The sequence below is a fragment of the Acomys minous genome (genome assembly GCF_964271855.1).
Source record: "Acomys minous genome assembly, chromosome: 16".
Classification (NCBI taxonomy): Eukaryota; Metazoa; Chordata; class Mammalia; order Rodentia; family Muridae; genus Acomys; species Acomys minous.
Window position 1 is genome coordinate 66,621,818 of NC_140498.1, and position 15,476 is coordinate 66,637,293.

General features: G+C 54.2%; 1 protein-coding gene across 1 annotated transcript in view; it reads left to right on the top strand.

The window, feature by feature from the left end:
• The window catches only part of RADIL (Rap associating with DIL domain), a 67,923-nt gene extending 56,764 nt beyond the window's left edge, over positions 1-11,159 (top strand). Inside the window, exons 7-15 of the mRNA XM_084763896.1 lie at positions 1,628-1,740; positions 2,141-2,378; positions 2,937-3,109; positions 7,202-7,352; positions 8,240-8,430; positions 8,745-9,096; positions 9,844-9,983; positions 10,279-10,418; positions 10,566-11,159. Coding sequence (XP_084620022.1) covers positions 1,628-1,740; positions 2,141-2,378; positions 2,937-3,109; positions 7,202-7,352; positions 8,240-8,430; positions 8,745-9,096; positions 9,844-9,983; positions 10,279-10,418; positions 10,566-10,671 — 1,604 coding nt within the window. The 3' untranslated portion in view covers positions 10,672-11,159. The remainder of the gene's footprint in view (positions 1-1,627; positions 1,741-2,140; positions 2,379-2,936; positions 3,110-7,201; positions 7,353-8,239; positions 8,431-8,744; positions 9,097-9,843; positions 9,984-10,278; positions 10,419-10,565) is intronic.
• Positions 11,160-15,476: the final 4,317 nt, after the last annotated feature.

Genomic DNA, 15,476 nt, shown 5'->3' on the forward strand with positions numbered 1-15,476 from the left:
CAGGCCCCAGTGAGAGACCCTGGCTGAAAAACCAAGGTGGATGGTCTCAAGGAAAGACACTCGAGGTTGTTTTCTGGTCTCCAGACATGTGTGTGCATGTGCGTGTGCACACACACACACACACACCAGACAAATAAATAAAAGGTGTTGGAGTGGGGCCAGGCCTTGAGGCCATGGGTGGTTTCACAGATATATGTGTATTGACGACTATGCTAGAGATAGCCTGGGAGGCTCTGACAGAGCCAGGAGCCCGTGTCGGCCTGCTGTGGGTCACATGTCCTGACCATGCATATGGGAACCTAGAGCCAGAGGTGACAACATTAAAGCCACTCAGTCTCCTTGCAGCGGGACCCTTGGGCTGTTCAGGCCTACCTCAGGTGCATAGGGACCTCGTGGCCCTGGCGCTGAGGGCCCAGGCTATAGTGGGAGGCAGTGTTGATTGCTCCTGTGTAGTGCTCCACACCTACCTCGTGGTTGCCTACAGCAGGTAAGGCTCGGTTTCCTCTGTGCCTGAGCCACACCTGATCCTGGGGCCCGTGGCTTTGTGTCCATCTCAAGTGTCTGCCTGGGTGTCTTGGACCCTCACTGGAGTATACTGATCCTGCTTCCTCTTCCAGGCAGCCTGCTCTTTGCCCTTGCACCCAGTGTGAGGTGAATCTGGATCTTCAGATGGTTCTGTCAGCAGTCTCCAGGCCTCAGTTTCCCCTTTTTTGTTCTTCTTAGTTGATTGTTGTTGGTTTGGTTTGGTTTTTTGTTACAGGGTCTCACTCTGTAGCCCTGGCTGGCCTGGAACTTTGTGTGTAGATCAGGTGGCCTCTGCCCAGTGCTGGGAGGTTTCCTTTTTTTTTTTTTTTTTTTTTTTCTGAGACAGGGTTTCTGAGACAGTGTAGCCCTTCTGGACTCACTTTGTAGACCAGGGTAGCCTCAAACTCACAGAGATCCACTGGCCTCTGCCTCCCAAGTGCTAGGGTTCCATTTTCTTGAGAGTGTGTTTTGATGCCAACAGCCATGTGACAGCTTCCCAAGGGGCTGTTGTACAGCCTTTTTGCCCTGTGTCATGAAACAGATGACCTTCAGGGCTGGGTTGCCCTTGCTGCCATGGAATAGACAGTCCTAATGGAGACCACAGCCTGGTGGCTTGGGTTGGTCTCTTAACCCAGCTTCTCGGGGCCTATCGTAGGCAGGACAGTTGTAAGCTCAAGGCTAGTCTTGGTGGGCTACAGAGTGAGTTCATGGCTAGCCTGGGTATCTTGTGTTTAAAAAAAAAAAAAGCCCAGTGGCAGAGGCCTGCATGACATGGCAAGGAGAAAAAAGAAAAAAGGAAGAGAAGAAAAAAAAAAAAAGGAAAAGGTGGAGAGGCTGGATTGAAGGAAAGACAAACTTCTGTGCTCTGTCTTCATGGCTGGGAACTGCTGGCCTCCAAGTTCTGATTTCCCAGTGTGACTACTTGGACGAGTTTTGGGATCGTCGGTCGTACCTCTAAAGCCGGATGGGAGTGTTGGCGTGTGAGGCGGAGGCCCCAGCGAGCAGCGAGGCAGATGGCGGCGTCATGGCTGCCCATGGCTAGGTGGGCTCACATGTGCATGCTGTGCTGCTGAGCCTCCTCTCGTGGCCCCTTCCCCTGCAGGCTCCAAGGAGTCGCTCTTCTCCTGCACACTGACGGCCAGCGAGGAGGCCATGGCAGGCCTGGAGGAGGTGGTGCTGTATGCTTTCCAGCAGTGCGTGTATTACCTCTCCAAAGTGCGTGCTGCCCCACCCCCATCCCCACCCCCCCTGTGATGTTGATGGCGTCTCTCCTAGGGTCTTGGCAGGAGGGAAGGACTGGGATGAGCTAGCTCCAGCAGGCAGGAAGCAGTCACTGGTTCCACTCTGGCCCTGGGTGTGCCCCTTGCTCCTGCCCTTCCCCATACCAGGAGTGCCACAGTGCTACAGCCTTGTGGTCATTGGTCATGGTGCCTTCTTTGGCAATGCTAGGTGACTGCCGTGTCCAGCCCTGCACCTACAGCTCCTGTCCCTGTTTTTATTAATCCCAGGGGCAGTTACTGCTGGGCCTCATTCCTACATACTGCCTTAGGCTTGTTAAGGCTTGGCCTCCTGGGTCAGGCCTGTAAGTGGCTCTTGGGGTTCTCTCTCCCTGCAGTGCCTATATGTCTGCCTCCCGGGCCTCTTGGAGTGCCCTCCATTTCAGACAGAGCGCAGGGAGAACTGGCGCTCAGGCCCCACTCTGCCCGAGGAGCTTCGACGTGTTGTGTCCGTGTTCCAGGCCACCTCGGATCTCCTGCGGCAGCTGCACATGCATCCCGAGGTGGCCTCCCAGATGCTTGCTTATCTCTTCTTCTTCTCTGGCACACTGCTCCTCAACCAGGTGCTGGAAAAGGGTGCGTAGTGCTTGGGGTTGGGACCTGGTTCCGTCAGGACAGCTGGATGTGCTCCCACGGGAACACTGCTGTGGCTGGATGGTGGAGCTGCGCCAGTGGGAGGGTGGCGAGAGACCCAGGCAGGGTAGGGCAGAAGCACAGAGCATGCCATGTAAGACACTTCAGGACCTGCCACCAGCCTTGGGGTGGGGGGTGGGGGTGCAGTCTGAGACAGCTTGACAGAGCTACACTACACTGACCTTTGGCCCTGCCTTACTGAGATGCTGTCTCTCCATCATCCGCTGGGGCTCTGGGTACCAACCAGGGTCCAGCCGTAGCATGTGCCTGTTGCCACATAGACAGATGGGGTAGAGCAGGAGTGGTAGATGGGTGACTGTCAGCCCCTCTTGCCTTGTTTGTACCTTGCCTCCTCCATCCCTTTCTACCTCTGTTCCCCTGAGAGGGTGTGGGTAGTCGGCATTGCCTCGCAAGCTGAGATCAGGTGCTGAGGGAGCCTGGAGAGGGAGAGGGTGCTTCAGGGGCCTTCTGTGTGGCTCTCCTCCCTTCTTCCCTCTCCAGGCCCCTCCCTGAGTTGCTTCCATTGGCCCAGAGGTGTCCAGGCCTGCGCCCGCCTGCAGCAGTTCCTGGAGTGGGCCAGGAGCGCTGGCCTCGGAGCACCAGCCGAGCGCTTCTTTCGCAAGCTCTCCTGCACCTTGCATCTGCTGGCCACTCCCAGTGCTCAGCTCGTCCAGGTAAGAGGGCACCAGGGGACAAGTGCAAAGAAGGCATGTGCTATGACTCTAGGGTCACCGGCTTAGTGGCCCGGACTCTGCACCCGGAAAACTCACGTTTAGTTCCTTCACTGTACCCACCCACACACCAGGCTGGATAGTCCCATAGGTGTCTATGGAAAATCCCTGGGGTCTGCACTGGCCACTCACTTTGTATGGCAAAGGGCATTCTGCAGGTGTGACCAAGATGAAGGACCTGAAGAGGAGGACATGTCTGTGTCCCCTGCTGGACCCAGTCTGATCAGACAGATCCACGGAGTGGGTCAAGAGTTGGGTAGGAGGAGAGAGAGCGCTCAGCTCATAGTGTTGCTGTCTAGAGCTTGGGAGTTTGGTAGCTTTTAGAAGCTGAGCAGTCCCAGCCCAGAGCCAGCCCAGAAACACAGCCTCATTCCCGCATCCATGAGGAACTGAACTCACAACACAGACGTGAAGAAGTAGCTCTTCCCCTAGGGCAGCGGTTCCCAGCGTTACTAAGGCTGCAGCCCTTTAATACAGTTCCTCATGTTGTGGTGACCACCAGCCATAGAATTATTTTCATTGCTACTTCATAATTGTAATTCTGTTACTGTTAAGAATAGTAATATAAATATTTTTGGAGATAGAATCCTGAAACCCCTCACAGGGGGATTCTAGGCAGGGGCTCTACCACTGAGCCACACCCCAGCCCCTCACTGGGGGATTCTAGGCAGGTGCTCTACCACTGAACCACACCCACAGCCCCTCACTGGGGGATTCTAGGCAGGGGCTCTACCACTGAGCCACACCCCAGCCCCTCACTGGGGGATTCTAGGCAGGGGCTCTACCACCGAGCCACACCCCAACCCCTCACTGGGGGATTCTAGACAGGGACTCTACCACTGAGCCACACCCCAACCCCTCACTGGGGGATTCTAGGCAGGGGCTCTACCACTGAGCCACACCCCAACCCCTCACTGGGGGATTCTAGGCAGGGGCTCTACCACTGAGCCACACCCCAGCCCCTCACTGGGAGATTCTAGGCAGGGGCTCTACCACTGAACCACACCCCAGCCCCTCACTGGGGGATTCTAGGCAGATGCTCTACCACTGAGCCACACCCCAGCCCCTCACTGGGGGATCCTAGGCAGGTGCTCTACCACTGAGCCACACCCTAGCCCCTCACTGGGGGATTCTAGGCAGATGCTGTACCACTGAGCCACACCCAAGCCCCTCACTGGGGGATTCTAGGCAGATGCTGTACCACTGAGCCACAACACAGTCTCTCACTGGGGAATTCTAAAGAACCGTTACTACTGAACCACACCTGCAGGCCCTTTAGGCAGGTGCTGTACCACTGAGCCATGTCTCTAGCCCTCAAAAAGGATTTTTGATACATATGTCAAGGGGGTCGTAACCCACAGGTTGAGAACCACTGCCCTAGTACCAGCCCTGTGGGATTGTACCCTTGCATTGCTTCATCTTCAAGTTCATGGTCATTACCACCACAGCAATAGGAAACTAGGGTTCTTGCCCTCTTCCCTCCACGCTTGGCATTTGTCCTGGTGGCCAGTGGAAACCCTGCAGTGGTCCTCTCCTGTGTGGAAACCAGTGCCCTGGTCCTGAGATGGTGAACATCCATGAGGGGTTGGGAGTGGAGCACCCAATGTAAAACCTGCCCTCTGTTGTCCGGGGTGTGTTCAAAGCTCACTGGGTAAAATGGCTACATCGCTCAGCCCAGGCCCAAAGGCCCAAGTGGGCCTGGGACAGCCAGCTATCAAAAAGACTAGTCCCAGTAGGTGTGGAGGCTCAGGCCTGTAATCCCAGCACTCTGGAGGAAGGAGCAGGATTGTTGCATGTTTGAGGCTTGCTTTACATAGTGAGTTCCAAGTAAGCCTGGGCTATATGTGGAGATCTTACCTTAAAAAAAAAAGTCAGGAAAGAGGAAAAGTATGCTCCTTTTGCAGAATCTCATGCCTGTGTCTCGGCGTCACTGACACTGATGGCAGTGGCTGCTGAGACTCTGTGGTGTCACCCTACTGCACAACAGTTGGCTGAGTGGCCAGCCCTATGCCCCTTCTCTGGAAAGCAAAACTGAGCTCACACTGGGTGTGTAGTGGAGCTGTGGCTCCAGAGATGGCTCCTTGTGTCCTTTGTCCATCAGTAAGTGCTAAAAATGTCCCCTGTTGGGAACTGTGCTTTTATTTTATTTTATTTATTTATTTATTTTTGTTTTGTTTTGTTTTTTTGAGACAGGGTTTCTCTGTGTGGCTTTGGCTGTCCTGGACTCACTATGTAGTCCGGGCTGGCCTCGAACTCACAGAGATCCGCCTGCCTCTGCCTCCCAAGTGCTGGGATTAAAGGCATGTGCCACCACGCTTGGCTCAATATTTTTTAAATTACCTTATTTATTTACTGTATGTGAGTATGTGTGTAGGCACATGCGCATGTGGAGGTCAGAGGACAACTCGTAGGCGTTGGTTCTCTCTCTCCACCATGTGGGTCTTGAAGCTTCAACTCAGGTCATCAGGTGACAGGCACCTTCCCTGCTGCCATCTTAACTGGCTCAGGACCCTATCTGAATAAACAAAACCAAGCAAGGTTTCTTGTAAATTAAAACTACAGGAGCAGAAGCAGAAATAGCCCAGTATCAGGGAGGGAAGGTAAGAGTGAAGGAAATCTTCACAAAAGTGTCACTTACACACCAGAGAGCAGAACACAGAGGAGGAGAGAGAAAGATGTGATCATGGCTCACAACCTGGGGTCACACCACGGGAATGGGAGGAAGCCATCAAAAAGAAGCAGCCCTGCCCCCCAACCCCCGTGCATCTTGGGCTTGAGGGGTGTGTGGGGAGGAGTTGCCAGTAAGAGTGTGGCCCCTCGGTCAGTTTCTGTCCCACCTCCAACAACCCTGCAGCTCTGGCTGTCCTGGGGCGGAGACTCTGGGTGGCTGTAGCCCAGGCCTGTGGCTGTTGGCAGGAAAATCAAGCCATGGAGGGTGGTTGGGCCAAGGTCCGAAAAGCCGGTGGCAGAGAAGGGATTTTACCGAGGACCTTGGCATCGTGGACCGGACAACCTAGAGCCTCTGGAACAGAATAAAACAAGACAGGACTGAGGAGGGAGACTTCTAAAAGCCACAAGTCCAAGTCTGGCTCCAAATTCTTCAGCCCAGGACTCCTGGCCTGGGCTCCTGGGCTGGCTGAGCTGTCTGCATGAGGTGGAGCGTCCAGAACACAGCAGTGACCCCCTGGGCCGTTGCCATGAGGCCGCAGAGGGCCTGTGCCACCGCAGACCAAGGAGTGAGCTAGGAAAAGAGGCACCCAGCAGGAGAAGGAGAAAGGAGGGAAGGCTGGGGAGCCAGGTGACCGACAAGGAGCTAGCTTGGCTTTCACTAGGAGACTAGGATTTACACATTTCTGGTTTTGATGAGTTAATTGTTAACCTAGGCTGGCTTCAGACTTACGTAGCCCATGCTGGCCTTGAACCCCGCATCTTCCCACCCTCACCTCCTTACAGTGCTGGCATTACACTGGGCACCACCATGCCTGGCTGCCCCCTTTGCTTTGTCTTAAGAGAGCTTTTCCTACCCTGAGCTCAGTCACAACTCACAGTGCCTGGATGTCGCTGTTTCTACGTTTCCCATGGCATACAGCTTCCTCCCTCCCCTGCGCCCTTCTTTCCGTTAGTCCTTGGTTTGGTGAGTCAGGGGCTAACTTTGTAGCCCAGGTCAGCCTCGTCACTGTGGATGAGGTGGCCTCGTCGCTGTGGACGGGGTGGCCTGGTCGCTGTGGACGGGGCGGCCTGGTCGCTGTGGACGGGGCGGCCTGGTCGCTGTGGACGGGGCGGCCTGGTCGCTGTGGACGGGGCGGCCTGGTCGCTGTGGACGGGGTGGCCTGGTCACTGTGGATGAGGTGGCTTCGTTGCTGTGGATGAGATGGCCTCGTCACTGTGGATGAGGTGGCCTCGTCGCTGTGGGCTAACTCCCATCTGCCCACCTCTGGAGTGAGAGATGGGGGCTAGAACCCTACCTGAGGAGGAATTCTCTGGGTCTGTGCCTCATGCACATGGAGGCCTTTGACTAGAGCTCCTTGTCCCCAGATGAACTGGGCCACCCTGCGGGCCACATTCCCTGCCCTGAACCCTGCTCAGCTGCACCGGCTGCTGACACAGTACCAGCTGGCCTCTGCCATGGGCCCCATGAGCGCCTGGGAGCCAGGAGCGCAAGACAGCCCGGAGGCCTTCCAGTCAGGTAGGTGAGCCTTCCCAGAGGCAGACCCTCGGCAAGGGGTGGCTGTGGGTGGGGGTGGGGTGGAGAGCCCCAAGTGCCAGCTCAGAAAAGCAGTACACTGAGGTGGGAACACAGGGGCCCCTACCACCCAGGATCCTACCGTACCCCCCTTTCAGTCAGTATGCCCTCTGCTTTTAGGACTGCGCACTGGGCTCAACTGGCACCCAGCTGATCAGGAAACAGACAGCAGGGTGAGGTCACAAAGCTTCTGGAGGCACTCCTCAGCTCTGAGCACACGTACTGTTCACCACAGGCGCATGTGTGTGCCCTGGTGGAGCAGCAACATACATACATACATACACACACGTGTACATTTCCATTTGTAAGTCATACACATCTTCTTTCATAAACACGATTTCATAGTGTGTACACAAAAAGTGCAGGCTGGTAGACAGTAGGCTGTGGGTATGCATAAGGCTTCCTTCCCACTGTCTTCCCATTACCTGGTCACCACTGGCTGGGCTGGGCACAGAGGACACCTCTAAACAGTGCTCTTGGGTCTACCTGATCCCATTGGGTCCTTCCCACTTTACTAATTGGTATCACAACACCCCTCTCCTGCCATGTACAAGCTCTGTGCCGGGAGCCCAGAGCTGGCATCACAGAAAGGCTCCTGCCTCCATCCCTGTCCATGTTAACATCCCAATGTGCACACGTGTGTGCCCTAGTGACACACGGCCTGTGAGGGGTCTGCTTAGTCTAGACGGCCTAGTCGGGATTCAGAAGAGACTAGTCTGGGACTCACCCTGCCTGAGACCTTCTGTCTGATGTCCTCCGTCGGGGGGTGAGGACCTAAGATGGAGGGGGGAGGAGAGGCCAGGTCCCAGCGCCCCCCCTCACTCCTGCAGAGGACATTCTGGAGTCCTATGAGAACCCGCCGCCCATCGTTCTGCCGAGCCAGGGCTTCCAGGTGGATCTGGAGGCTGATGGCCTGGAGGACAGCATCTACCAGCACCTGCTCTACATCCGCCACTTCCTGTGGGGGCTGCGGGGCCAAGCGAGTCCTGACAGCGGGCCTGCCCAGCCTGAGAGCATCGAGGTAGAGTGGGGCAGGGACGTTGGTGGGGAGGGGCGGAGTCGCTTAGAGCAGCCTGTGGCTTGTAGCTATGAGACTAGCTCAGTCTTCCACTGACTCTTGCCACAAGCAGGGCCAGGTTGTCTGGAGTGGGCTGGAGATGCAGCGGGTATGACAGAGAGATCGCTGGGCTCCATTTGCTTGATGCCGGCTTGCAAATGTCTTCATGCCTGGCATGGCCGGCCTGGGTGGCTTGTCTGTGTGTCTCTGTTCCTCACAGGATGCCTGACCCCATCCCCCTTCTCTGAGCCTTAGCTTTTGTCCACCTCTCTTCCCAGGGCCTGTACCACACGATTCCTGAGGGGCATCTGGAAGGCCATGGCTGTCCCATGGCTAACAGGGACCTGGGCAGAGGAGCAGTTGAAGCTGTCCCTGCCCGTTCACTTCCTGTCACTGGAGCTCCCCGAGCACAGGGTCCCCCCGGAAGACAGCCTGCCCGAGGGGATCGCAGAGGTTCCCAATCTGGCTCTCTGCACACTGACTCCTCCTGCCTGCTCACCCCTCCCAGTACACCACTGGGCCTGGAGCCTGGAGGCCCCACCTGGCCAGAGCCCAGCGGCCTCTGTGGGAAAGCACTCCTTGAAGGGCAGAGGAATGGGCCAGGTGGTCCTCCTGGTGCACTTCTAGAAGGTGAGGCCTGGCCTGCTCATGACTGGTTAGCAGGTCCTAGCTTGTATCTTGATAGCCAGTCTCCTTGGGCTGCTCGGTCAGTCAATGCTGTGTCCAATGCATGCTCCTTAGTGCCTGTTCAGGGACAGTATGGGCAGGTGGGTGCACATGTGCACTTATGTGTGAGCACGTGTAGATTCATATGTGTGTTTGGGTGTGCATGTGTGTGCACAGTGGGCCCCACCTGGACTCTTATCGTTGTATCCTTGACTCTCCTTCAAGTTTGAAGGCGCCCTGGCTTTGGGCGCTCAGTGGAGCAGGACAAGGAGGCAAGCTCCCTGCTCAGGTTCTGGGTCTGTTGTGAGGTCTCCACTCAGACACAAGCTCTGTTGTGGAAAGGCACAGAGCCTCAGGGTGGGCCCGGGTTAGGCTGGGTCATGGGCAAGGTCTGGGCTCAATGGAGGCCACAGGGAGGAGGATGGTCCTACAGTTGCATCCTGGTGGTGGGGAAGGAGGAGACTAGGACAGTGGCAGGAGAGGGCACTGGGTCCCTGGCCTCTGGAAAAGAGTTGGCCTCAAAGGGGCTAATGTCCTGTTGAGTCTAGGCCTGTCCCTTCCCCTGGGCTTATGGTCATGTGGGACATCTGTGTCCTCTCAGAGGTCCCCTGTGTCCTGACTCTGGGAGTAAGTGCTGGTCTCCAAGCCCACTGGCTTTTTAATCCCATCCCATCCCCCCCACCCCCCACCCCCGTTTCTCTGCCCTCCCAGGAGACATGGTCAAGGCTGCTGCTGCTGAGCCTCCTGCTGAGGCCTCCAGCCCCGGCTCCAGCACGGAGGACTTCTACGTGTTCATGGTGGAGCTGGAGCGAGGCCCCTCAGGCCTGGGGATGGGCCTGATTGATGGGATGGTGAGGCCCTGGCCCTCAGCCCTCTCTCCACATTCTTGCAGACTCCTCTACAGTGTGACCTTGGGCAAGGCCAGTGAGAAATGCCTGGACTGTCTCATGGGCCTGCCTTGGGGAGCACTGATGGGGCCCAGTGCTGCCCTGTGGGATACACAGGGACCATAATTGGTGACCTGGTTAGCTCCAGGCATGGGTCCCACAAGTTGACAGGGAGGGTTGTGGGGAGGGGTCCAGGGTCATAGCTGGGGAGAGCGTGCGTCGGCACCAGCAGCAAACTCAGGCCCCTGCTTCCTCCCAGCACACACCTCTGGGGGTCCCAGGACTCTACATACAGACTCTGCTTCCTGGGAGCCCTGCGGCCTCTGACGGGCGGCTCTCACTGGGAGACCGAATCCTGGAGGTGAATGGCAACAGCCTGATGGGTGTTAGCTACATGAGGTATGTGCCACACCTGGCCTGGGACACTGGACTAGCCACGGGCGGGGTTGACCTGCAGTCCAGTCTTACTTCCCGGGGAGGGAAGAGGCTGCTGCTGCTGGCCCTTCTGAGCCATCTTCACCTCCTCACCTCGTTCCCTGATCTCAGGGCAGTGGATCTCATCCGACACGGAGGCAAGAAGATGCGATTTCTGGTTGCCAAGTCTGATGTGGAGACAGCCAAGAAAATCCGCTTCCGCAAGCCTCCTTCCTAATAGACCAAAGGACTCCAGCACCTGCTTCCTGTACCCTCACCAGGTGCCACCAGCACCTGCCCACTGCCGCCCCCCAACCCCACACTCCCCAGTCCAGCCAATCCTGGGTTTTTGTTTTTGTTTTGTTTTTGTTTTTGTTTTTGTTTTTTTGAGAAAGGGTTTGTCTGTGTAGCCTTGGCTGTCCTGGACTCGCTTTGTAGACCAGGCTGGCCTCGAACTCACAGAGATCCTCCTGCCTCTGCCTCCCAAGTGCTAGGATTAAAGGCGTGCACCACCACGCCGGGCGCCAATCCTGAGTTTTAAAGTTGACTGAGTGAGTCCCTCTATTGTGGCCTCACGTTGAGGACACCTATTGATAGTGTACATCTTAGTGTATATTTATTTATATGACAGATGACACTAAGTTGTGACATTTCCTACAGAGCTTTTATGTTTAAAGACTTTAATGAAGAGTTTAGATTCAATAAACTATCTTTCGTATTCTTACAGTGGGATGTAGGATCTGCATTGCAGCACGGGGCATGTGGGCGACCCTGAGGGAAGCCAGTGGCTCCTGCGACCAACCCTTCTTCCCTAGCCAGGGCAGAAGAAGCCTTGAGTGCACCTAATGTAGATTATAATGGACAGAGTTCCCTCCTGCCCCTCTCCCCTGCTTCTGGTTCTGCAAATTAAACTTTGGACCCAGGGATCTTGATGTCCTAGACAGGCACTTGACCACTGAGCCACACCCAGCCCCTCACAGGGGGATTCTAGGCAGGTGCTCTACCACTGAGCCACACCCCAGCCCCTCACTGGGGGACTCTAGGCAGGTGCTCTACCACTGAGACACACCCCAGCCCCTCACAGGGGGATTCTAGGCAGGGGGCTCTTCCACTGAGCTACAGCCCTAAGCCCCTCTTTATATTTTGTTTGCAATGGTCTCACTACGTTGCCTAGGTTGGCCTTGAACTTGCTCAGGCAGACTGAGTTTTCTTCTGTCCTGCCTCAGCCTCCTGACAAGCTGGGTTATGGATGGGATTACTTGAAGGAGCCTCTACCTCAGGACTGCAGTATCTTTGCAGCCAGGAAACAAGAACCACAATACAGTGTGGTCCCATAATTTGGTCCTTTCTTTGAGACTGGGTCCAGGCTGGTGTGGACTTTATTATGGAGGCCATGGTCCAGCTCCCGACTCAGGGCAGTCTTGCTTCAGCCACCTGGGTTCCAGGCCTGCAGCCTGAATCCCATGCCTGTCTCCATCATTTCAAATCACTCTGCTTAGTGTCCTCCAAAGTAAGGGGTCCACAACCAGGTTCGGTGGCACACACCTGTAATCTCAGTACCCAGGATACAGAGGCAGGTGGATCTCTGTGATTTTGAGGCCAAGCTATATACAAAGTGAGTCCAGGACGGCTACATACACAGAGAAACCCTGTGTCAAAAAAAAAAAAAAAAAAAAAAAAAAAAAAAGCAAAAACAGAGAAAGAGAAAGAGAAAGGGGTCTACAGACCTGAAGAAGGCTAGATGATTGAGCTGATGTCTCCCTGGGCCCCGCCCCCTGCCCTGGGCCCCGCCCCCTGCCCTGAGCCCCGCCCCCTGCCCTGAGCCCCGCCCCCTGCCCTGCTCAGATACCTCCACTCTTCCCCACTTGTTGCTGATCACCAAAGCAGCTGGTTGAACACTAACACTAAGGTGGGGGCCCACATCCCTTTACACTGCTAGGAAGCAGCCAGGTGCTGTGACAGTGGCTGGTACATGCCCACCCTGGGTGTGAACACACTTAGCCATGCTGTCCATCAGCTGGCCCAGCAGTTACGCTCATTTCCTCACAGTTGCACACTCCTCATCTTTTAAAAAGTTCGGGGTGTGTGTCTGTATGTGCCTCTGTGTGTGTGTGTAGATGTATGTGTGTGTGTATCTGTGTGTGTCTGTGCATGTGTCTGTGTGTATGTATATGTGTATATATATGTATGTATGTATGTGTGTGTATCTATATGTATGTGTGTATATATATGTATGTATGTGTGTGTATCTATATGTATGTGTGTCTATGTATCTGTGTGTGTGTGCACGCATGCTGGTGCACAGGTGCTGCAGCATGTGTTGATGGAAGAGGACATCAGGTGTCAGCCCTCACCTTCCCCTTGTTACAGACAAGCTCTCTTTTTTTGTTGTCGGCTCCTGTGTGCCCCAAGCTCGGTGGCCTGAGAGCCTCCGCTGTTCTCTTTTCCATCTCACTGTAGGAGCAAGAGGCTTACAGGCGCATGTGCTGTAGTAGCTGGCTTTTTGTAGGTTCTGGGGATTTGAACTCAGGTCCACATACTTGTATGGCAAAGGCTTTAACCCACTGAGCTCTCTCTCTCCAGACCAAGGTCCTCATAGTTTCAACAGGAATGTAGATACTGGGCGCAAGGGGGTCCCTGTCAGTTGTAAACACCCCTCTCATAAAAGGGATTTTTGTGTCAGGCACCGCCAGCCCTCTGTAGCAGTCCTGGACTGGCCCTATTACTTGTTCTCATGGTGCTCCGTGCTGCCCTCTCTGGGTTGCCACAGGAACTGCAATGCAACCTGGTCCTCACTCTTCCTTTGGTTACAAGCTCCACGCTATGGAGCAGAGTAGCGGACCCCACATTCCCACAGAGTAGCAGTATTGAAAGAAGTCCAGCACGAAGCCTTCTGCAGTGAGCCAGCATGACCCTGATTCAAAACAACAAAATGAGGAAATATGAGGGGACCCTCAATATATATGAGAGTCAGGGTGTCCTCAATATGTAACTTGCTGATACAGTGAAGAATTCAAAATTTCAAGCAACTCACATAGGATAATGTTTAGGGTTAAGCAGTGGAGCAGACTGTATGCACTAGGGGCTCACAGGGAGATGGGGTGTCACCAGCATTGCAATTCTGATTCTGCGTAGTGGCGTCCTTCATGCTTATTATGTTATCTAGTATTTTATTTTTATTTATTTATTTATTTATTTATTTTGGTTTTTCGAGACAGCGTTTCTCTGTGTAGCCTTGGCTGTCCTGGACTCGCTTTGTAGACCAGGCTGGCCTTGAACTCACAGCGATTTGCCTGCCTCTGCCTCCTGAGAGCTGGGATTAAAGGCGTGTGCCACCGCTGCCTGGCTGTTATCTAGTAGTTAATGAAAACAAATGAGGAGCTAAAGCTCAGTTGGCAAAATGCTTGTTGCCAAGCATAAGGAGACATTCTCATGGTTGGTCTGAAAGCACAATGCTTTGTGTCCATAACCCCACTGCTGGTTTGGTTGTGTGTATGTGTGTGTGTGTGTGTGTGTGTGTGTGTGTGTGTGTGTGTGCTCCTGTGGAGGTGTGTAGATGTCGGGGTGTGTGGATGTGGGGGTATGTGACAGGAAGATCCCTGGATCTGCCTACCAGGCTAGCTGAATCTGAGCTGAGGTCAATGAAAAACCGTTGTCAAAAAAAAAAAGCCGGTGCAGTGGCGCACGCCTTTAATCCCAGCACTCGGGAGGCAGAGGCAGGCAGATCACTGTGAGTTCAAGGCCAGCCTTGTCTACAAAGTGAGTCCAAGACAGCCAGGTCTACACAGAGAAACCCTGTCTCAAACTGCCCCCCTCCCCCGCAAAAAAAGTGGTTTCAGTTGTACAGTATGCAATGTGACAGCCCTTGTAACTTTGCATCCTAAGGAGGATATCCTCATAAAATCCCTCCCCTTAGGGCTCAGGAAACTATGCTGAAGAGGAAGCAGAAAGATTGAGAGCCAGAGGGGGTGGATGACGCCAAAGATACCGTGTCCTCCAGACACAACAGGAGTGACGCACACATTAACTCAGAGACTGTGGCAGCATTCCTGGGGCCTGCACAGACCCAAAGCAGAAGGGCCCAGTGCTGAGATCAGGAAGTAGGCAGGCGCTACTAGCTAGCTCCTGTAAACGACTATTGGAGCTCCATCACCAACCAAGAAGCTAGCTCCAAATAACAACCATTTGCAAAGAAAAAAGTAGTTTCTCCAAGGGAGTCTCCTTGGGTATACAAACCATACTTAAGGCTAGGCCAGCAGCAGATGGCTAACACAAACTCACAGGTCTTTTTGGAGATTGTGTGTGTGTGTGTGTGTGTGTGTGTGTGTGTGTGTGTTTCCTATTGTTTGGAGTTTTCTACCCTTACTGGTCTTTTGCTTGTTTGTGTGTCTCTGTATGTGTTATGTGTTTCTCCTACTGAAAAGTATCTTTTTTCCTTTTGTTTGTTTTTAAAATCCTTGTCTTTGTTTCTTTTTTATTCTCGGAGAGAGAGGGAGAGGGAGAGAGGAGAGATTGGAAGGGAGGTGGGCAAAGATGAGGGAGGGGAAACTGATCAGAATAAACTGTATAAAAATAACTATTTTTGGCTGGGTGGTGGTGGCGCACGCCTTTAACCCAGCACTCAGATGGTAGAAGCAGCTGGATCGCTGTGAGTTCCGGGCCAGCCTGGTCTTCAAAGTGAGTCCAGGACAGCCAAGGCTACAGAGAGAAACCCTGTCTCGAAAAACCAAGACAAAATAAAACAAAGAAACCAAAAATCTATTTTCATTAAAAAATAATGAAAGAATAAGGCAGTTTGATGAGATGGTCTCGGCGGGCAAGAGTAGTTGCTGCAGAGCCTGAGAACTTGGGATCTCATCCCTAGGACAGAACTCACTCAAAAAGTGTCCTCTGACCTCCACACATGCCCTGCTGTGGTACATGTGCACACGCCCTCCCAAACAAAATATAAGAAAACAATTAAATTAGGTGGAGAGCAACAGCCTCCAGCATCTGCATTGTATGCACACACGCGAATACATACGTGCATGCACGCGTGCACAT